The 23,594-nt window shown below is 46.4% G+C and overlaps 1 protein-coding gene across 9 annotated transcripts in view; it reads left to right on the top strand.

The window, feature by feature from the left end:
* PDE4C (phosphodiesterase 4C) overlaps window positions 1-23,594 on the top strand; it is a 1,009,779-nt gene that overhangs the window by 962,892 nt on the left and 23,293 nt on the right. For all 9 annotated transcript variants that reach the window (XM_078670885.1, XM_078670887.1, XM_078670886.1 and 6 more), the window contains one exon: window positions 16,090-16,183. In XM_078670885.1, coding sequence (XP_078527011.1) covers window positions 16,090-16,183 — 94 coding nt within the window. The remainder of the gene's footprint in view (window positions 1-16,089; window positions 16,184-23,594) is intronic.

Consider the following 23,594-nt stretch of genomic DNA (forward strand, 5'->3'; position numbering starts at 1 on the left):
TGTCGAAAACATTTTGGCAGCGGGCCAAGATGGGGTCCTGCAAGAAGGCTTTCACCAGGCCCTCGCAAATCCTACTGACTAGCAGGGGCGTATGGCCGGTAAAATGTAGGGGGGGGGGGTGTTAGCTTCAGTTTTCCAGACAGTCACGCTAACATATCTTCTTAAAATACATTATATAAGAAGCAGGGCATGATGGGGGCTTAAGGGGCAGTAGGAAAGGAGAGGAGTGCGTAATGTTAGGAGTACTTAAAACACACTTTTTTTTTTTAACTAACAAGAGTGTTTGTGTGTTTTTGCATGTGTGTATTTAAAAAAATCCGGGTGAAACCCAACAAACACCTCACTCTCCCCGACTGAAAGCGCCAGTACCCAACTATTCATTACAGAATAAATTTTTGGGGGGGTGTAAGAACCCATACACCCCTCTGAAGCTAGTTTGCTACGTTGACAGTTGTGAATTTAGTGCCAAGGAAAGCGGATGTTATTGCATCTATCACCTCTACGTAAATTAATATCCAAGTATATCTCTGCACTCTACTTTAACTAAAGAAAGGGAATGCAAGGTCCCAGTATTAAGTAGTTTAAAGTCTAAGATGAAAAAATGTGTTCTGGGCAGTACCACAGAGCGATCATTAGATCCGACATTACTAAATATGTGGTGATTTTGTTTCTTGACATGTCCGAATTGGTCAGATTTTGTCAGTTTAAACAGCAGATCCCTAAAAATATTTGTTGGTTTTTGCCCCCTTCCCCCCTGTATCTTCATGGCCCACCCGGGTGTCTTCTTGGCCTTCCCACATACAGAGTCCTGGAGTCTGGCATGAAGGCACCACATCCTCTCCCTCACCGACCAGCCACAGACCTTCTACACCCTCTCCACACGCCTGACGGCCACAGACCCCATCACGCGGTCCATGCCTTCTTCTCATAACTCAAAAGACACACAATTGATGGACGGAATGCAGGTCCCAGGATGCTTGTTTCCGATCCAAGGAGGACCTGGCTTGGCAGTTCGGGCTGGACTGTTACCACAAGGAACAGGGTCAAGACTGATTTGCATATGGCTGAGTCCAAACTGGGGTGGTGTGGTGAGCAAAAGATTGATGGATTAAACCCAGATCCTTGTGACTGGGGGTGAATGTTTGCATAGTCCAGCATTCCGTCCATCAATTGTTTTTTTTGCATATGTCACCCTATGTGGGAAGGGTATGCCCAGACGTAGGTCCAGTGCTCACTACACCACTGGATTCAAGCTAGCCTGGCTGATGAAGGGTGATGCCCTGAGACCGGTCCCAGGATGCTTGTTTCCGATCCAAGGAGGACCTGGCTTGGCAGTTCGGGCTGGACTGTTCCCACAAGGAACAGGGTCAAGACTGATTTGAATATGGCTGGGTCCAAACTGGGGTGGTGTGGTGACTGGTGAGCAAAAGAATGATGGATTAAATCCAGATCCTTGTGACTGGGGGTGAATGTTTGCATTGTCCAGCATTCGGTCCATCAATTGTTTTTTTTTTTTGCACTCTTCTCATAACTGGCAGACGGACCCCTTCACACACGTCACACCCTTTCCCCACACCTGCGAGCCACAGATCCCATCACACAGACCACACCCTCTCCACACACCTGTAAGCCACAGACCTTGTAATGCAGTTCACACACCTACCAACCACAGACACCGTCGCACAGTCCAAACGCTCACCACACACTTGTCAGTCACAGACCCCGTCACGCAGTCCACCGTTTCTCCACACACCTCCCAGCCTCCGATTTCTTAAACAACTTACACGTTGGTGGAAACTCTCTCCTGCCCAACCTACGTGACTTTGTTGACGGCCATGCACTGACTCCTGGACGGCTTACACGACACCATAGACTATAACAGAGCCTCACTCCAGGACCCGTCGATGGCCCTCTGCAAGTGACGGGGACTCTATCTTGGCCTGATTAATGGCCCCATTCTTGGCTCACATTAATATACTCTAGATTTGTCACAAATCACCCCGTACACCATCCTAGTATCCCTGTTAGTGCAGGAGCTTATGAAATGGCCCCATTCTTGACACACATTTAACATACCGGTATCACACACCACCATCACACACCACCCTGACACCATCCTCGTGTCACTATTGGTCAATAGACTAGTGAAAGAGCCTAATTTGTGGCGCACATGAACATATCCATGTAACTGATCACTCGTGTTATCCTCGCGTCACTTCTGGTGAATAGACCAGTGACAGAACCCCATTCTTGTCGCACATGAACATACCCATGTAACTGATCACCCCTGCATTGTCCTTGTGTCACTATTGGTGAATAGACTAGTGAAAGAGCCCTATTCTTGGCGTACATTAAAATACCCACATAACCGAGCACTCGTGCATTGTCCTTGTGTCACTATTGGGGAAAAGAACAGCGAAAGAGCCCAATTCTTGGCGCAAATGAACACATCACTAATCAGCTAATCACTTGTGCTTTGTTCTACTGTCACAGTTTTATTTTTATTTTTTTATTTTTTAAGTTTTCTATAGCGCGAACCAGACCCAAGGTAGGGTAACAGAGCGCTTTACATGGTGAGCAAGGTATGAATAGCACATTTGGTACCAACATAGCATACAAAAACAATGCATACAAAAAAAAAAAAACATAATAGAGTTTGGGGAATAAAGGCAGAGTAGAGAATTGGTGTGAGCAAAAGGAGTTAATTCGAGATTGTGCAAGTCTCAGCTTCGAAATATCAAAGGACAAAGAGTATAGATGAGTTTGAAGTTGAAGCTGGCGTGGTGTTTGTGCGAATTTTAAGGGAGGAATTTGCTCAGCAAGAATGATTTTGCTTCCTTTTTGAAGAGGGACGTTGAGGCGATTTTTCTGATTTATGGCGGAAGCGAGTTCCAAATTCTTGGCACCGATCCAGAAAATGCTCTGTTGGAGGTTTTAGTCTTGTTGAACGGTGAGGGTTTCAGGAGTAGATTATCTGTGCTCCTAGAATGTCTATTTCCTCCAGATAGTGTACGTTTTTAGGCTAGGAACTGCGGGGTGCTGTGGTGTAGCGCCTTCTCAGTAATGCAAGCGATCTTTAGGTGAATACGAGCTTCATAGGGTAGCCAGTTGAGTGCTTTCAGGTGTGACGATATGTGGTCAAATTTCCTCAATCCTGTTATGAGTCTAGCTGCGGCGTTGAGACAAGCTTTTAGAGGTGCGGTAGAGATTTTGGGAAGCCCTGAAAGGGTGGAGCATCCATACTCCAGCCTTGAAATGACTAAGGACTGAACTGCCGTTTTGAGGTCAGGGATCTCGATGAATTACTTCATTTTTCTGAGATAGCTGAGGTGAAAGCGGGCAATTTTAGCCATCAAATTAGCGCCTTAACCGCGGTGGTTTTTCTGCCCCGGTGCGGGCGTTCTAAACGGTGGGTGGGGCTTCGTCGGTCGTTGGCCGACGGCAGCATTGGCCGACGGGAGCACGGAAGGGATTAATGTGAGCTTGCATGTTAAGGATCTTATCCAGTGTGATTCCAAGTGATATTGTGGAGTCCACCAATGTTGGTGTGCAATTCAGAGCAGTGATCATTTTGGTCCATTCCTTTATTTCCTGTGAGTTATTAGGGGGGAGATTAGAAGAAATTCCGTTTTTTGTGAGTTTAGCTTGAGGAAGTTGGTCGTTAGCCATTGGACAGTTTTTTCGGGAGCTAGATTCATTAACTTTATCTCTTCAATGGAGGTGATTTTAATGTAAAGTTTGGTGTTGTCCGCGTACATGTGGCAACAGATGTTCGCCTGCTGTAGTAGATCAGTGAGTGGTTCGACATATAAGTTGAATAGTGTGGGTGATAGGGTAGAACCTTGTGGTACTCCTAGTAAGTTAGGTGAGGATAGAGTAAAAATCTTGTTGGTCATGAATGATTGCGTTCTATTTTCCAGAAAGGATTTGAACCATAGAAGGACTGTGCCAGAAAAGCCCATCACTAGTCTTCTTAGAAGTTTGTCGTGGTTGACCGTATCGAAGGCTAATGAGAGGTCGAGCAGGACTAGAAAGCATGTTTCATTGCGGTCAAGAGCTAAGAAATCGTCGTTGGATACTATCTGTAGGATGGCTGTTTCTGTGCTATGGCCAGGTCTGAAACCCGATTGGTGAATGTTCAAAAAATTGAAGTTTGTGATGTGTAGATTCAGTTGTTGCTGAACACATTTTTCCAAGACCTTTGCTAGCATGGGAATGTTGGTTATTGGTCGGACGTTGTTGGGGTCGGAGGTGCTAGCTGTCGTTTTTTAGGTCTCGCCTGTCGATGCGCATGCGCATCGAGCAAGGCGAGAGTATTGGGACTTATCCACTCTTTATCCACACTGCAAGGAATCGTGGCGATTCCTTGCAGTGCCCGTGACTTTTAAGCTCAATGCGCATGCGCATTGAGCTTAAAAGCGCGTGCACGTCCGTCTTTGTTTACCCGCTCCGCCCCCTCCCCTTCCCGCCGTGTCGCATTTCTCCTCCCCCCTCCCCTCTCTTCCCTCCGTCTTGTTTATTTTACCCGCTCCGCCCCCTCGCATTTCTCCTCCCCCCTCCCCTCTCTTCCCTCCGTCTTGTTTATTTTACCCGCTCCGCCCCCTCCCCTTCCCGCCGTGTCGCATTTCTCCTCCCCCCTCCCCTCTCTTCCCTCCGTCTTGTTGCCTATGGGCGGCTGTGCTGGCAAGCAGCGCTGCTTCCTCTCCTCTTTCTGTTGAAACAAACAGCAGGGAGGGGAGGCGTTTCCAGGGCCAGCTCACTCTCGCTCTCTTCGTCTTGTTAGGGTTTTCACCACCAGAATCAAGGAGTGACAAACCAGCCAGTATGTACATTTTCAATTCAGAACGCCACCTTTTTTATGCACACGGATTTACACAATATTTCTGCGCAGTGTCCCGTTATTATTTCAAGGCGCTACATTTGCTCGTGACAAACATCTCACAAACCACTTCAGCGAGCAAAGACGCGCCTCGCGCTGCCTGCGTCTATGTGACAGCGCGAGACGCTTCTTAAAATAGAGCAGCGGTCGCTGAGCTCCGGTTCAAGCCCTCGTAAACTTTATTTTTTCAATGCAATACGTCTGTTCCAAAACAAGCAGGCCCTCGGCCCGCCGCTGCCGCTGCACACAGGCTCCGTTGTGCCGCCGCGGTGAATCACTCCTCCTGCAGGCGGCTGATCTCCTGGGGCTGGCGGGAGGCCAGGGCGGCTGCAGCTGGGCCTTGCTGTCTGTTCTCCAGGCCTGGGGGGCAGGAAGGCTTGGCGCTCACCAGCGCGCCCTGTTATGAATGCTGCCTGTACCCAATGTGCCCTCGTTCCTCGCCTGTGCCCGGACCCCGTCTTTTGCCTCTGGCTGTGGAGCGCTTCTCTCTGTTTCCACCTCGTTTCCCCGAGCGGGGGCCGCACCTGGTACCCCCTCCAGCCTCACACCCTTTACGCTTCCTGTCTAATGAACTGTGTTTCCATCACTGCTCTCTCTCCCTGCCAATGTCGCCTTTCTCTCCCATTGCCCTCTGTCTATGACCCTTCACCAGTCGCTGTCTCTTCTTCTCTGCCCGTCACCTCTGCAAGGGGGTCTCCTTTCTTCATGCCCTCCCGTCCTTTGTTGACATTGTCACTCTCAGCTCTCCTCACGCGCCCTCTCTCCTGAAGTGTCAGTAATCGCGGCCGCCGTTTCTCCCTCCCCTCACCTCTCTCCCTACTTCCCTCGATCTGTCTGTAACAGAGTCACTGCTCCTCCCACTCTCTCTCTCTGTCTGCCTGACGCCCTCTCGCCTATCCTCCTATCCTGCCATCTCTCTCACATCTCTCTCACATCCTGACATTTCTCTCACACTCTCTCCCATCCGGCCATCTCTCTCTCCCATCCTGCCATCTCTCTCCCTTCCTGACATCTCTCTCCCTTCCTGACATCTCTCTCTCCCATCCTGACATCTCTCTCTCCCATCCTGCCATTTCTCTCACACTCTCTCCCATCCTGGCTGCTCTCTCCCATCGGGCCACCACCCTCACCCTCACTCACCCTCACTCACCCTCACTCACCCTCAACCCCTCACCCCCTCACCCCCTCACCCTCACTCGCCCTCACCCTCAACCCCTCACCCTCAACCCCTCACCCTCAACCCCTCACTCACCCTCAACCCCTCACCCTCACTCACTCACCCTCAACCCCTCACCCTCACTCACCCTCAACCCCTCACCCTCACTCACCCTCAACCCCTCACCCTCAACCCCTCACCCTCAACCCCTCACTCACCCACCCTCACCCACCCTCACTCACCCTCACTCACCCTCACTCACCCTCACTCACCCTCACTCACCCTCAACCCCTCACTCACCCTCACTCATCCTCACTCACCCTCAACCCCTCACCCTCACCCACCCTCAACCCCTCACCCTAACTCACACTCACTCACCCTCACCCTCACTCACCCTCAACCCCACTCACCCTCAACCCCTCACTCACCCTCAACCCCTCACTCACCCTCAACCCCTCACTCACCCTCAACCCCTCACTCACCCTCAACCCCTCACTCACCCTCACCCACCCTCACCCTCACCCTCACTCACCCTCAACCCCTCACCCTCACACAGTGCAATAGGTCTCGGAGCATTTGAGTTAGAGCTTTTAGAATTGTTTATGGCTTTTTTTATTTGTAATTCTTTAGCATTGGCTACAGGAAACAAAAATGCTAAAGATTTACAAAAAAAACCCATAAACAATTCTAAAAGCACTAACTCTAATGCTGCGAGACCTATTGCATTTCCAATGCTTGTTTTAGGATAGGGGTGACTTTACCAGTTTTTAGGCAGTCCGGGATGTGACCTTGTGATAGGGAGGCATTAATGATTTTGGTTCAGAGAGGGGAGATGTTATGATAAATGTGAGGTTGGCACTTTGCTGGGACGGGGTTATTGAAGTGCTTGTTGAGTTTTGTAGTTGCTGGAATTTTGGTGATGTCATTGATATCGTAACGTTTGAAGGTAGACCAGTGAGAGTTATTTTTTGGGCAGGGTTCGCTTATGTTGTACCAGGTTAGTGGCTTGACTGATCTTTGGGGTGGCTAAGTTGATTGCTGCCATATTGAGTTCAAGTGATTGCTGCCATATTGAGTTCAAGTGATTGCTGCCATATTGAGTTCAAGTGATTGCTGCCATATTGAGTTCAAGTATCTATTGGTGAACAGACTCATGAAAGAGCCTCATTCTTGGCACACATTAATATACCCACGGCACGGATCACTTGTGCATTGTCCTCTTGTCACTATTGGAAAAGATACTGCTGAAAGAGCCCCATTCTTGGGTCACATTGACGTACCCACATAACCTATCACTCGTGCATTGTCCTTGTGTCACGATTGGTGAACAGACTAGCGAAAGAGCCCCATTCTTGTGTCACATTAACATACCCACGTAACTGATCACTCACGCATTGTACTTGTGTTAAGAAGTGCAGGAAACCCTCTAGGATTGCAGCAGTCTCTCCAGAGTGCATTGAGACCCTCTAAGGTTGAAGCAGACTTTGCCAGACTGCGGGGAGACCCTGTAAGGTTGCATCAGTAATAAATCAAATTAAGCACTCTCTCTCTCTCTCTCTCTCTCTCGCTCCGGGTTTGAGGGAGACCCTCGGGAGCGCGCCTCTGCCGGGTGGATGGACTCTGCGGGGATTGCCCGTCCCTGCGCGCTCCCGCCCGGGCCGGGGATGCCGCGCAGCTGCAGGCGCGCTCCCGCGGATGCTGGGCTCTTCTGGAAGGGAGACGCCGCCGGCGCGGAAGGGGTTACGAGGATGCTCTATCTCTAGGGCTCCTCTCCGCTGAGCAGCCAATCAGCGGCTCCGGAGCCGTCTTGCCTTCTGTTGCCGCGCGTGCCCTGGCATCGAGGGCGCGCGGCGGTGGAGGGGGGAAACCTCCCGTGCCAGGGAGCGAGAGCCCGGGGCCCCTGAGACCGGGAGCGCAGCATCCTTGGTACCCACCGCATCCTCCCGCTCTCTCATTGGATGAGCGCGCTCAGCATCCCTGGAGGCGGCGGAGCTCACCCGCAGAGCCCGCATTCAAAGATTCATCCATCGCGCCTCTTCTCGCGCGCGAGCATGTTCAGGTTCCTTCTTTTGAGCATGCCCCCCCGGAATGCTTATGTCTGTGTTTATGCTATTTTATATAGCGCCTACCTTACCCGATGGTTCTTCTGTCGGTGCTGCGGCCTGACGCCACCTAGAGGGGGCATCCTGCATCTTTCCAGCCCGTGCCCACACGCCCACCACAGGTGCCGCCGCCCCCTGCCCCTGCCAGAGAGGAGCCGAGCCTGGCCTGCCTGGGCCCCGAGCCCGGGTCCACTCAACGCGGAGATGCCCGAAGAGGCCCCCCTGCTCCCCGCCTCCTGGGGCTGCAAAAAGGTAAGTGTGCCCCTTTGGTAGCTCGGTGGGTTGAGCGGCTGCTGCACAACAGCAGGAGGCCCCTGCAGGCGCAGGAGTGCCGAGATGGCTGGTTATTCCCCTTGAGGTCAATAAAACAAATGCCAGCGACAGGGCTGTGGATGAAATAAACATACATTGGGGTGCCTGGTATTGGGGGTCAAGTGAAGCAGCAGAAAGGGGGCGGAGTTATGACGGGTTTAATCATAAGGAGAGAAATCTGATAGTCATCTACTACATATTAATTTTTAAAAACTCTTCCCAGAAGTAATTGCCAATAAGGACAAATGTGACAGTAAATCTGTCCTGGCCAAACTTGTCTCAAGCAGACTGAATTTCAAGATGCTTCACAGGGTAAAGGCGCCTGCTGCAGAGACCTGTGTGTTTCCAGCAAGTTCTGTGGAATAAAGACTCCCTGGTAAAGTAACTCTGGTGTCAATGCACGTGCTGCAGAGACCTCTCAGAAGTCCACTCACAGGCTTGCCTCATGATGAAACAGCACAGAGGGTTAATGTGCCTGCTGCAGAGCACAACCTGTACACGCAGTTCAATGATTTGTATTTGATGCAGCTACCTCAGTGGGTTCCTGCTGCTGTCGCAGAGACCCTTGCACTACCTCCAGGGCACGAGTTAAGATCCTTGTAGTACGCAACAGTGAGTTGTGAACCAGCACCGCAACAGTGAGTTGTGAACCAGCACCAATCAGCGGCGTGCACGCTGCAGGGCACACATTTCATCCGATGCCCGAAGAGGCCCCCCTGCTCCCCGCCTCCTGGGGCTGCAAAAAGGTAAGTGTGCCCCTTTGGTAGCTCGGTGGGTTGAGCGGCTGCTGCACAACAGCAGGAGGCCCCTGCAGGCGCAGGAGTGCCGAGATGGCTGGTTATTCCCCTTGAGGTCAATAAAACAAATGCCAGCGACAGGGCTGTGGATGAAATAAACATACATTGGGGTGCCTGGTATTGGGGGTCAAGTGAAGCAGCAGAAAGGGGGCGGAGTTATGACGGGTTTAATCATAAGGAGAGAAATCTGATAGTCATCTACTACATATTAATTTTTAAAAACTCTTCCCAGAAGTAATTGCCAATAAGGACAAATGTGACAGTAAATCTGTCCTGGCCAAACTTGTCTCAAGCAGACTGAATTTCAAGATGCTTCACAGGGTAAAGGCGCCTGCTGCAGAGACCTGTGTGTTTCCAGCAAGTTCTGTGGAATAAAGACTCCCTGGTAAAGTAACTCTGGTGTCAATGCACGTGCTGCAGAGACCTCTCAGAAGTCCACTCACAGGCTTGCCTCATGATGAAACAGCACAGAGGGTTAATGTGCCTGCTGCAGAGCACAACCTGTACACGCAGTTCAATGATTTGTATTTGATGCAGCTACCTCAGTGGGTTCCTGCTGCTGTCGCAGAGACCCTTGCACTACCTCCAGGGCACGAGTTAAGATCCTTGTAGTACGCAACAGTGAGTTGTGAACCAGCACCGCAACAGTGAGTTGTGAACCAGCACCAATCAGCGGCGTGCACGCTGCAGGGCACACATTTCATCCTTGTGTGTTTTTACCTAATCTTTTGTTATTCTAAGTTTGCTAGAAAGAGTTCAATGGGTAGTTACCAATACCAAGACGTGTTAGTAGAGACAGCCCCAACTACTGCGTTCTGTAGACCCCAAATATGTTACCCCCACCAGGATGGGTGACGTGTGACTCCTGCACTCGAACCCTCAATGTCTTAAGTAACATTTCCTGTCTATTGACCTTTGCACTTGTGTGATTCGTTGTCTCTGCATGATGTGTGCGTGATGTAAAGCTCTCTGACAACCTACATTGTGATGAGTAGCGCTTTAAAATACATTGAATAATTATAAATACATTATTAAGTGTTATCTTAATGGTTACTAATGTAATTACTCATGTAGGCTGAAATGTCTGACATGCAGGGTTGGAAAAGGTCGAAAACTCTTTCCACCTCATAGTTTGTCTCTTAACCAGTTCTCAAGTGACACCCAGCTGTGTGTCCTTGCTTCCCTCCACAGCATGGGCCTCAAAGTGTGAAGCTTTATCTAGCTAGGCTAGGATAAGACTTGGATAGAAAGGTTGGTTGTTGATGGCTGTGTAAGTGAGGCTTTTGTTTTGGAGCAGCTGGGGGCGTTCTACTGTAGGTTGTTGTTGCCAAATCCAGCGTCTGGGTGATCACACTCATTTCCTGCACTGCCATTGAGTTGTGTACTAACAACAACTGGGCGATCAAGCGCCAAGAAGGCGTTTCAGTTTGTTATGCCTGCTGTATAAGGGACCGTTCGTATTGTGAATGAGAAATAAGGTTGTCATGACAACGCGGGATGCCGTTGTTTTCAGGAATGGGCGCCCGCCCTCAACAGGGAGCTCAAATTCATCACCTCCCTCACCTCCTGTGTTTGATTCTGCTATCCAGGCCTGTTTGTTTATTTCTCTTTGCACCCAGGTACCTGCAGTTTCACTTTTCCCAGAGTAGGAAGCCGGCCAAGTGGGGCTACCTAGGCCTGGGGGCACTGCACACCTCGGCATCATCATGCTGTCACCATGCCCATAGGTTTAGTGGGTGAAGGGTCGCCAGCGTGAAATAAGACCTTGCCATTTGTTGATGTGATTGGCAGCCAGCCAGTGGGGGGATACCTGTCGCCCCTAGCAACAATAAGCAGCATTCCTTCAGGCCCAGAGAGTTTCGTACGTCCAATCGATAGGTGGCAGGTTTATTGGCTCAGAGGGTTTATTCTAGGGCGTTTTTTTTTTATTATTTACATGTGGGGTGCCCTGCTAACATGCCAGGAAATACGTACTAAGCTCATATAGCTTCTCATCATATAACAGAAGGGAGTGAAAAGGGATTTCTGGTATAGTTATTGATTATGGATGCAAGCGACTCAATTAGCTTTACTTTATTAGATTGTGTGATCTTGGGCAAATCACTTCTAAAGTCGCCGCGTGTCTCACTTTGATCAGCTTCAGGAAGAAGAGATATTTTCGTCAACACGTTGCGTGCTGGTACTTCTAGTGGTAGGTCTGGGTCTTGACAGCGGAGTTATCATTTGGATCTACTACTCACACTCTACAAAGAATAGGTTTTGGTACACCCCTGTTAACCATTGGCTTTCATCGACCAGCCTCTTCAGCCATTGGCTTCAGACTTGTCAATCACGTCTTTGCTCAGCCCAGCCCAGTGGAGTATAACCATTGGCTTTCATCGACCAGCCTCTTCAGCCATTGGCTTCAGACTTGTCAATCATGTCTTTGCTCAGCCCAGTGGAGTATAACCATTGGCTTTCATCGACCAGCCTCTTCAGCCATTGGCTTCAGACTTGTCAATCATGTCTTTGCTCAGCCCAGTGGAGTGTCTATTTCTCGTTAAATGCTATTGGCTGCGTGCTCCAGCCTTCGCTCAAGTGTTTGCATTGGTCTGAACGAGGGACTTTTGTACAGGATTGTATCAAAGGCCAGGGAGACTTCAATACTGTCCACCTTTTGTTCCTTGTCTAGCTTTTATGAAATTATGCTGTTAGCACATTAAACCTAGACTTTTTGTTTTTATTAAAAATTTTACCTGCCGCTCAGTCTATTTATCTGTGATTATAAACGTCGTAAATGATGTACACGGTGTACATTTTTCTATTTTTATCACACATAAGATTTGTTATTTAGTACTCATTGTTAAAGGTAAAGCGCCCTAATGCCCTTTCGACATCTTTGTTCATATACATTTAAAACCAGGAAAATAAAAAAAATAAAAAATGGGAGGAGTAAAACGAAAGATGTAAGAAGGAAAGTACTGTTTGCTAAAATGCCAGGAATGGAAAGTGAGACACATCTCAGAGGGGTCACTTACACGTTTTTAAAAGTGGGCATTTCATTTAAAAGTATTTTATTCAAGAGAGTTAAAAATCTGAGTAGATGAGGAATATTCTAAGCGGGGTGAGCCAGATTAATGGAAGTGTTATAGGATCCTGAGCTGGGCGAAGGGCATATCCCTCACGGCTCACCTCTCCGTAAGGTGTTTGTATGTCTGTGATGCAGCCAACCTAAGTGGAATTTACGGGGCCGCCACCAGATTTTACAGTTGGCATTGCTCTGTCAGGCAGGTTGTAGTAGCAGGCTTTACATGTCAAGGTGACAGGCAGGGCACAAGTCCTAAAAAAAGAAGTGGGGGGACGCTGTCGTCACGACAGGAAGTGACGTCACGAAGGGTGGCTTGCACTCAGTTGCAGTTTATAGTTATCGAGCTCCCGGTAAAATAAGTGGGGGGACGCCGTCCACCCACGTGGTACCCCGACTCGAGCCTTGGTGACAGGTTTGGGACTGGTCCGGTGGGCCGCAAGTCGCACTTGGGTCGGCCATTACATATGACTCAAGGTGCCAGTGTCCAGTCTGAGACAACGCAATGACCCCCGAAGTGCCCTTCCCTACTAGGAAAAGGTGGTGTAATTTACTTACTCCACTAGGTACTCATTCGGGACTCAAATTAGTGACCTAGCAAATACCTTACTTTACTAGAAACTGGTGATGTAATTTATTCACTCTTCTAGGAACTTATTCAGGAATGAACCCAGTGACTCCTAAAACACCTTACTGTACTAGGAGCCGGATGAGTAATTTACTAGCAACTCGCTCAGGAATTAACACAATGACCTAGGAAATGTTCTTCTCTAATAGGAACGGGTGGCGTAATTTACGTGCTATTCGTGGAACTCTTTAACAAATCAACCCAGTGACCCATTAAGTACCCTAATCTACTGAGAATTGGTGGTTTAATTTAATTTGCAACTCAGGAATTAAGCCAGTGTCCTAAGAAGTACGCACTCTACAAGGTACTGGGGGTGTAATTTACATATTCAACTAGAAACACTAGTTCAGAATCAACCATTGGTCCAGTCAGGGAGGTGTAAATAACACCTTACTTAGGGGGAATTCAAAATCCATTTTTGGCTAAAGTTTTAAACATTTTGCTGCAGTTCACAAAAATTCGGAAAGTCTCCAAAGATTAACCTGTGGTTACACTAAACAGTTTGGACAAGACTGGTCAGATCAAGAATGTCACTCTTTGAAGGGTGATTTTGAGAGATTTTGTAGCTCTGTTCAGTTGGCCACCTTAAAGCACATATTTCTCAAAGCTTTTGCATGACATGTCACAAAACTTTCCACACACATACAATCTACTTATACTACTTCAAAAGGCTAAAACCCTCCACATTCGAATGAAGTAAAAGCATGGTGTGTGTTTTCAAGAATAAGCTATTTACTACTATGAAGTATTATCTGCAGGAACCTACATCAGTCGAAGATTGGAGCGACTGGATCACATTAAAGGAAAATGTAACCAATGAAACTATTACTTAGTGGAGAATTTAAGGTACTTTAGTTTGAGTTGGTCTACATCATTTTTTTTACATTGACACATGGCTTAATTTATTGTAGTATAAATAGGTGTAGAACCAAATCTACTCTACTAAATGGATGGAGGACTCAACCTATTGTAGCCTGAATGGGATTATGAATTAATGTATTGTACTATGAATGGGCATCTGGTTTAACTTATTTGGTATAAAGTGGGTGTTTAGTCTAATCTACGATACTACGAATAGGTGCAGGATACCACTAACTGTAGTATGAATGGGTGTATAACAATCTACTGTAATATGAAAGGGTGTATAACAATCTATTGTTGTATGAAAGGGTGTATAACAATCTATTGTAGTATGAAAGGATGTATAACAATCTATTGTACTATGAAAGGGTGTATAACAATCTATTGTAGTATGAAAGGGTGTATAATCTATTGTACTATGAAAGGGCGTATACCAATCTATTGTAGTATGAAAGGGTGTATAACAATCTATTGTACTATGAATTGGTGTATATAAATCTATTGTAGTATGAAAGGGTGTATAACAATCTATTGTAGTATGAAAGGGTGTATAACAATCTATTGTACTTTGAAAGGGTGTATAACAATCTATTGTACTATGAAAGGGTGTATAACATACTATTGTAGTATGAAAGGGTGTATAACAATTTATTGTAGTATGAAAGGGTGTATAACAATCTATTGTACTATGAATGGGTGTATAAAAATCTATTTTAGTATGAAAGGGTGTATAACAATCTATTGTAGTATGAAAGGGTGTATAACAATCTATTGTACTTTGAAAGGGTGTATAACAATCTATTGTAGTATGAAAGGGTGTATAACAATCTATTGTAGTATGAAAGGGTGTATAACAATCTATTGTACTATGAAAGGGTGTATAACAATCTATTGTAGTATGAAAGGGTGTATAACAATCTATTGTAGTATGAAAGGGTGTATAACAATCTATTGTACTATGAAAGGGTGTATAACAATCTATTGTAGTATGAATGGGTGTATAATAATCTAATGTAGTATGAATGGGTCTATAACAATCTATTGTAGTATGAATGGGTACATAACAATCTATTGTAGTATGAATGGGTGTATAACAATCTGTTGTACTATGAAAGAGCGGAACACAATCTCCTGGTTTATGAAGAAGTCTACGGATTAATCAAGTATGTTATGAATGGGTGAAATACTTAACCTATTGTAGTATGAATTGGTCTATGAGAATCTGTTGTACTATGATTGGGCAGAAGACTTAGCCTCCTCTATTATGAATGGGTGTATGGACTAATTTATTGAACTATGAATGGGGGGAAACTTAATCTATAGTAGTATGAATGGGAGTATGACAACCTGTTGTTCTGTGAATGGACAGAGGGCTTGCCAATTGTGGCATGAATGGTTGTAGGTCAATCTATTGTTTTTTTTAAAGGGCAGTACACAATCTCTTGTTCTATGAATGGGTGTATGGATTAATCAGCTATATTATGAATGGGCGAAAGACTTAAACTATTGTATCGTGAATGAGTGTATGAGAATCTATTGTACTACAAATGGGCAGATGAGTTAACCTATTTCAGCAGTTTAGCTTAATCCGCTCTTTTTATAAATGGGTGGACGGCTTAAACTACCAACTGTACTGAGAAAGGGCGGAAGACTTTTTTTTACAAAGACTTGGAAAATTAGTTACACTACCACAGAAGAAGTGGATCAAGAGCCATTACTTTCAGGAAAATCTAAAGTGTATTTTATAAATTTCAATGTATACAATTAGGCCATAGCAACTATGTTTAATGTGTAAACCAATATGCATCAGAGGGGTGTCTGTATAATTGCTACAGGGCAGTAAGTTAACGCCTAAAGAAAGAGTTGTTACACAATGCTAATATTACATTTTGGGAATTGAATGTGACGTTGATTAGTCAGTCATGGAGTGAGAAGACTTAGTGGAAAATAACAAGCAGAGGGTGAGAATTAAAAGAATTAGCAGTGTTAAAAAGATATAAGAAAAACAAGGGCAGGGAAGATTTGAGCACAAGGAACAAGAGAGAAAAAACGAATATAGATAAAATTAAAAGTTATACAAAAAAAAGAAAAAAAAACATTGGACATGGTAATAAAATACAAGTTACTTTGGTAAATGACAACTATTCCTCTATCTTGAAAATACATTTGTGAATTATATGTGCAGCTTGGATGTACCTCACCATAAATTGTCACGTATGTTATGATCATATCAAATTCTTCTGTCGTATTGTCTCTTACTTTATTTTTACTCCTGTTTACTTCTCCACAGTTTAAAAGGATGCTGAATAGAGAATTAACACACTTGTCAGAAACGAGTCGCTCTGGAAACCAAGTCTCCGAATACATCTCCAGCACTTTTTTAGGTGAGTTATTTAAGTATAAAGGCAAGCACACTGCATCCCTATTGTACCACATACTTAGATTCACAAATTTGGCAAAATCAAACTTCGACAATTGAGTGATTTTGCTTTCTCAAATCTTTACTATGTTTTAATAAAGGAGATAAAATCCTGTATTAAGTTTGTTTTTCAGAGGTTAAAACAAATCATACCTTTTACAGAAATAACGTCACCGGGAATATCCCCAGCATAAAACTTTTTGATGCTGGGAATTTGACTTGCAGACAAAACAAAAGAATTGAATAACCCTGATTTTTTGGATCTGTGTCCCAAATGTGTCCGATGGCCAGAGCAAGTGAACTTTTCATAAAATAGCAAATAAGTCTGGAAGGAACTCTTTCTCTTAATCCTTGTTTGTAGCGTAGTTGGTTGAGTTGTCGGTTTCTTTTGCATACCTATTGACTGTAGCTCAATTGATTAAGCAATCAGTTGTGAATATAAGTATTGTTTCTAATGTTGTTTACCTTATTTGTTATAACTACTGATAAGATGTAACTATCATTATTATTAAATGCTAATATTCAACCATAAGTATGCAATAATTGATATTACCTGTGACACCTGCTATCTGTAGCTCAGAAACCTTCCACCATTGGCTGGAGAAACTGTCAATCACATCATGGATTTGGCTCGATGATCAGGCTCTGAACATAGTACCACCTGTCACTTCACCTACAGCACATTACGGGGCATCTTTTAGATTGCTCGTAATTATGGCAGTTATGATACTGCCGAAAGCCTTCCAGGGGCATCATAAGTTCTCCGCACTTTCATCTCCATTGAGAATGGTAATATTTGTACCGGGGAAGTTCGGGGAACCCGAAAGTTGCACTTCCCTTTTACTCTCCTTATATATTTCATTAAAAAGAAAGAATGCACTATATACTGCCCGTACAGCATAGTCAGTGGGCGTTGGGCTGGGCCACTGGAATTATGCGGCAGGGGGGAACAAAATTATGCAGAACGGTTGACTAAATTATGCAGCACGAAAAACCAAATTAGCTGCACAATGCGGCACATTTTGTTATCGCTTACTTCATTATTTATCTAATTTTTACACACAGTAACACTGTCTGGGAAAAGATGTCACTTTATTGGTACCCATTTGGCACCCAAATAAATCAATAAGCAGCTGAAAGATGACCAGTCACCCTTTGTGAAGGGCCTTCCCCTATGTAGGAATAGGTTTTGTCGTGTTTTTAGTAACTTTTGATCCTTTCAGCTATAAATATATTTTTGGGTGAAATCTGCATGTTTACCAGCAGATGATGGATTATATGGTAAATGCGTCAAACCAATAATTGTGTGGAAAATGTTGCAACGTCAGAATCACGTCATTCCAGTGGTCTTGGTATTGGAGCAGGAGGTGTTGAGCAGACAATGTGGCCGTGTGCACGGTCCCAGGGGCACACATGGAGTAGGGGAGATGGACACAGTGACTGGGGCGGGGCATTGGTCAAGGCCAGTACTTGCTGGACATGGAGGCCTGGGGTGCAGGTCCATGCCTGGCGCCCAGCGGGCCCTTTATGCAGTGGTACGTGGCATGGGTGTAGGGCTTGTTCTATGCCCCATAGGGCTGGTCACATATATAGGGTGACCAGATGTTCCGGATTTCCGCGAACAGTCCCGGTTTTACACCAGCTGTCCTGGCAGATTTCGGTAATTTTGGCTCATGTCCCTGTTTTTAGAGGGGGTCGACTGAAAACATCAAGAGGCTTTTTTTGGGTGTTATAAAGCTGTTCTATTGAGCAGCTGTTATAAGTAAGCAATTTAATGAATATGCATGATGTTGGTTGTAGAAATTCCATTTTATTTATTTTCTTAATGCCTTTTCTGTGATCTTATGTTGATGAGAACTGTCATTCTACGCCATTACGAAAGATGGTAGTCCTTCTTCTATTTTCCCAAAATGTCCCGGTTTTTGGTTCTCAAGATATGGTCACACATATGTCACATGGTTTAGGACTTACTTTATGGTTGTGGACAAAATAAACAATATGTAGTGTGGGTAAAGAAAAGAGAGTCATGAAAAACTTTAGATCCCACAATGCATCAGGTCAATGGACAGCCACATTTAGTCCGTGATGGCGCTTGCTCGTGTGGTAGCCCCCACACAGAGAGCATCCCTTCGCCCCCCAGGGCCGGCGGCTTCTGCTCCCAGTTGTTCCCACAGCCAAGCCCCTGAACTTGACCCAAATTCCATCAGCGCGCATCTCTCCAGAGAAGCAGATGTCCCTGTGAGAACGAGGTCATGACCTTTTGTCCGCTTCACCCCGCTCGCTTCCGTCACTCTCACGTTGATCACGTACCACAGTCGCCAGGGACTTCCGGGGGCCGCGGAAGTGACAACAGGAAATCCGCTCTGAGGTTTGCAAGATGGTGCAGATGTGTTCTCAGTGGCACCCGGCGCCCCTGACCCCCCCCCCACCCCCCACCACGTGCTGGCAGACATGTATGTGGTTAGAGGGCGGTGGGCTTGGCAGCTGTGTGGGGGTGCTACAGAACTCCAACTGCAGCCAGCAGACCAGGGCCCTTCCGTGCTTAATTTGTAAAACATGAAGTGCCGGGGCTCTGGCCAGGAGGCCACTGCAGCTTACACCACCCATCGCCCCGTCATCGCCGCCAAAACAACTACTAACCATCTCTCTCGCATGTAAATACGATAGTTCCGATTATTCCAGGTTCCCAAAGCTAAAGGAATGGCAGGGGAGGCAGGCATTAGCAATTTTTTTTAATGTATATTGTTTTCCAAAGCAACTGTTATACAGCTCATCTCTAAATTACATGAGCAGCGCCACCTTGTGGCAGACTGCTCTAAGTGTGGTGTTGACAATTAGGTGCTGGTGCCAAGCACCGGGAACCGATTAAGTTCCGGTGCTCAGCACTGGAAAGCTCCGGCTCAAATTAAACACTGGTGGCCATTACTTCTTGCTTGCATTGGGTCCAGACGAGCCCATGGCACCATCATGGGCACCAGAGCTGCCAGGTGTTGAGTCTGAGGGCACCACGTTCAAAGAGCTGCAGCTGACGTCACTTGGTGTAGAGCACGCTCAGTGCAGTGCCCCCCAGGCTTGTATAGGACCCAGACGTGTAACGTTTGGGCACTTCTCGCGCCAGAGACAGAACTACAATCTACTGAGTGTGGAGAGTAGGAACATCCCACGCTTCCCTGGGTGGCACGCTTTCCTGAGTGTCTGTCTTCCCTGGGTGGCAAGAGCAGGGTGGCTTCAGGTGGTTTCTCCCGGAATGCCTTCTGCCACCTCTCATAGTCAGAATGAAGCCTCTTGGTCGAAGACGAGACTAGGCTGGGGGTCATAAACCAGTAGCTCGTGAGCTACCTACGAGTAGCTCACGTGTGCAGCCCAGCTTATTAAATTAGAAAGCTTTTGTTTGGTTGAATTAACTCCTTAACCGTGGCGCAAATTCCGCCGCGGTGCGGGAGTTCTGAAGAGTGGAGGGGCTGTGTCGGCCAAGGGACGTGTGCAGCACTAGCCAAGTAGTACTTGCGATGGCCGACGCGCGCAGGGAAGGGGTTAATTTACATATAAAAAAGTTGAGATTATACAGCACTAATAATATTAAAAGCTCTCAACGCGTTTCATTGAGCTTCAGTAGCTCTCAGTACAGAAAAGGTTGGAGACCCCTGGACCAGACTTGTCCGGTAGAAAAATAGTGGCAACTTTACTGGCCAGGATTAGTTCCCAGTTACTAAGGAGAAGGCCGCGCCATGCCATCAGTGCGCAGAGTCCGCCCTGCACTGCCCATTGTCTCACCCTGCTGACCCCTGCCCATAAAGTAACCTACCTACTGGGCGATGACTTTTCTGCCTAGGCGGCACAAGCAAGGGGGCAGCGATGACAGCTTAGTGTAACAGTAGTTCATCTTGTCTAGAGAGAGGTGGATGTCTTTCACTACTCTCCTGCACATTGAGAGAGGGTATCTCACGCTAGTCCCTCCTCTGTCTTGTGCAAGGAGTGATGGATGTCTTGCACTACTGTCCTCGTTTGATACAGGAGGATATTATGCACTATCCCCTCCTCTGTCTTGTGCCGTAAGAGACGGATGTCTTGCACTATTCTCCTGCATTGGGACAGAAGGATCTTATGCACTTACCTCTCCTGTGTCTGGTGGGGAGAGATGGATGTTGTGCACTACTCTCCTTCATTGGGACAGAAGGATATTATACACTAACTTCGCCCGTGTCTCGTGCAAGGATCGATGGATGTCTTGTACTACTCTCCCTCATTGGGACAGAAGGATATTGTGCACTAACTTCCCCCGTGTCTCGTGCAAGGAGCGATGGATGTCTTGTAGTACTCTCCCTCATTGGGACAGAAGGATATTGTGCACTAACTTCCCCCCCTGTCTCGTGCAAGGAGCGATGGATGTCTTGTACTACTCTCCCTCATTGGGACAGAAGGATATTGTGCACTAACTTCCCCCGTGTCTCGTGCAAGGAGTGATGGATGTCTTGTACTACTCTCGCTCATTGGGACAGAAGGATATTGTGCACTAACTTCCCCCGTGTCTCGTGCAGGGAGCGATGGATGTCTTGTACTACTCTCCCTCATTGGGACAGAAGGATATTATACACTAACTTCCCCCGTGTCTCGTGCAAGGAGCGATGGATGTCTTGTACTACTCTCCCTCATTGGGACAGAAGGATATTGTGCACTAACTTCCCCCGTGTCTCGTGCAAGGAGCGATGGATGTCTTGTAGTACTCTCCCTCATTGGGACAGAAGGATATTGTGCACTAACTTCCCCGTGTCTCGTGCAAGGAGCGATGGATGTCTTGTAGTACTCTCCCTCATTGGGATAGAAGGATATTGTGCACTAACTTCCCCCGTGTCTCGTGCAAGGAGCGATGGATGTCTTGTAGTACTCTCCCTCATTGGGACAGAAGGATATTGTGCACTAACTTCCCCCTTGTCTCGTGCAAGGAGCGATGGATGTCTTGTAGTACTCTCCCTCATTGGGACAGAAGGATATTGTGCACTAACTTCCCCCGTGTCTCGTGCAAGGAGCGATGGATGTCGTGTAGTACTCTCCCTCATTGGGATAGAAGGATATTGTGCACTAACTTCCCCCGTGTCTCGTGCAAGGAGCGATGGATGTCTTGTAGTACTCTCCCTCATTGGGACAGAAGGATATTGTGCACTAACTTCCCCCTTGTCTCGTGCAAGGAGCGATGGATGTCTTGTACTACTCTCCTGCATCAGGACAGAAGGAATCTAGGGAATGCTAAAGTGATTCTGGTATTTTACTGACCTCTGCTGGTCGTTTTCTATAAAGACAGTTAAATAGAGGCAGTTGAACAGAAAAAATGTCCCTAAGTGGAAGCAGACAAGTCCTAGGGCTGATCTCCAGAGCCCACAAAGTACATAGACATATAAGTAGATACTAAAGTATATACACAAAAGTATATACAAGAGGTCTCGAATGCTCGACCTAATGACCCATTAAAAAAGCAATGCTCGGTTAGCTGCAGGCTGGCTAGCTCCAGCTAGTACGTGCAAGTCAGCAAAACTCAGGAGTGACATCAGGCAAGAGTGAAGGATTATTGTTCAGAGATTTGGAAAGGTGCAGTGTGTGCCCGTGGAAGTAAAGCTGCGGGGCGGAGCTAGCTGGAAAGTGCTTACTATCAGGTATGACGTGCAACCGCTGAAAATTCTTCAAGAAATGTTTAATTTATGTTTAATTTACGAAGATTGGTATTTGTGCATGTGCGAGGGTGGGCATATAAAGTTGAAAATTTCAACAAACATTTAAAAAAATAAAAAATAAATGTATACTTTTTAACAAACCATACTTGGAGTTACTTCGATGGGCGCCATGCATGTTTTCTAGCAATCTCGCCAACTCCTAGCACTTCTGTGGCATTTTATGGCTATCAAAATTGTACACTTAGTGTATAATTTATTTATCTATGTACCAGCGTTTGGCATTACTTCCAGAACGGTCTCGCATAGCACCCATGTCGGCTGTAGTTAAGCAGGGCTGATGGATTGCAGAGGCTGGAAAGATGAGAGATTTTGAACAAATAGTCTGTTTTTGTGAAAATGAAAGACCGATTTAAGGACATAACAGCTATAGTAGCATTATTCGATGCATCAAAACACGGTAGAAGTGTTTGCAGCTTCGGTCCAGTGTGCGTCATTCCTTTTTCCCTTGAGGCGAGATGTCAGGGAAAGCTTTGAACCAGCTCAGTGTGGGGTGGGGATGTGACCTCAGGAGGCAACGAGTTCCTGTGATGAGGAGCCTGTTTAGAGATAGACAACAGACTCTGGACTCTGCAGGCAGTAACTTGGGTTGCGACTAGGCATGTGCGGTAAATTCCGTTCCGCTTGCAGAATTTACAGTTTTGGGTAATTTTGCGATCTGCGGAGAACGTGGTATTGCCACAAATTCCACGGCTTCGCGGAATTTTTTGCTTGTTCGCACTTTCAAAATGCATGTTCACAAGATATTTCCCCCCGAGCATGCAAACAGCGTTCGCAAACAGGAAAAAAGCATCGCTAGCGGGCGGAACAAGCAATTCCTTGTGTTCACGGAACTCTGTGTGCTTGCAGAGATTTTTTACCGTTTCACGGAGCTTTGCGTAGCGTGACTACGCAAATTCTGCCCACCCATAGTTGCGACCCCACAAAACCTAAAAAGACATCAGATTCCCACCACCCTGGTATCTTAGGGGTGGGAGCTACGGAAGAAGGGCGACTTCAAGCCGTGTCGGACAAGTCTACTGCCAGGGACATCTTAAGGATTTTGGGGGCCCTGGACCACACTTATTTTGTGGGCCCCTGTTCGTAACAGCTTTAAATTTATGATTCCATTTCAGCTCTTTCATGCCCTGTTGGGTGAGGTCCCTGACAGTGCACAGGCACACTCGTCCAAATTCTAACTGTATTTACTTCTAATATTTAGGAATAGTGACGTGTGTTTTCAATATTGTAATTCAGCAGTAGCTCACCAATATTATTGCTAATAATCTATGTAACATTCTCCCGTTTCTCATATGTGAAGGCCTTCCTTGATCCAAAAAAAACCAAAACTCTTTTTATGGATGTTGCACGGTATTCAAAAACAAACATTTCTCTACCAAATGTTTGTAATAGACTCCAATACATCACCCATATTAAAAATACATTAAAGAAAAATAAATTTTTAACCCCTTGCATGCGCGTGTCGGCCAACGGCCGGCGCAAGCACTACCTCGGTAGTGCTTCGCACGTCCGTTTGCCGACGCAGTTCCGTCCACTAAATTAAACCCCTGCACCGCGGTGGAATTTGCGCCGCCGTTAAGGAGTTAAAAATTGTTAAGAATTATTCAAGCTCATCGGTGAAAGAACAGAGCTGGCTCTATCAGGGGCCCCCTT

The sequence above is a fragment of the Lissotriton helveticus genome, chromosome 12 (genome assembly GCF_964261635.1).
Source record: "Lissotriton helveticus chromosome 12, aLisHel1.1, whole genome shotgun sequence".
NCBI lineage: Eukaryota > Metazoa > Chordata > Amphibia > Caudata > Salamandridae > Lissotriton > Lissotriton helveticus.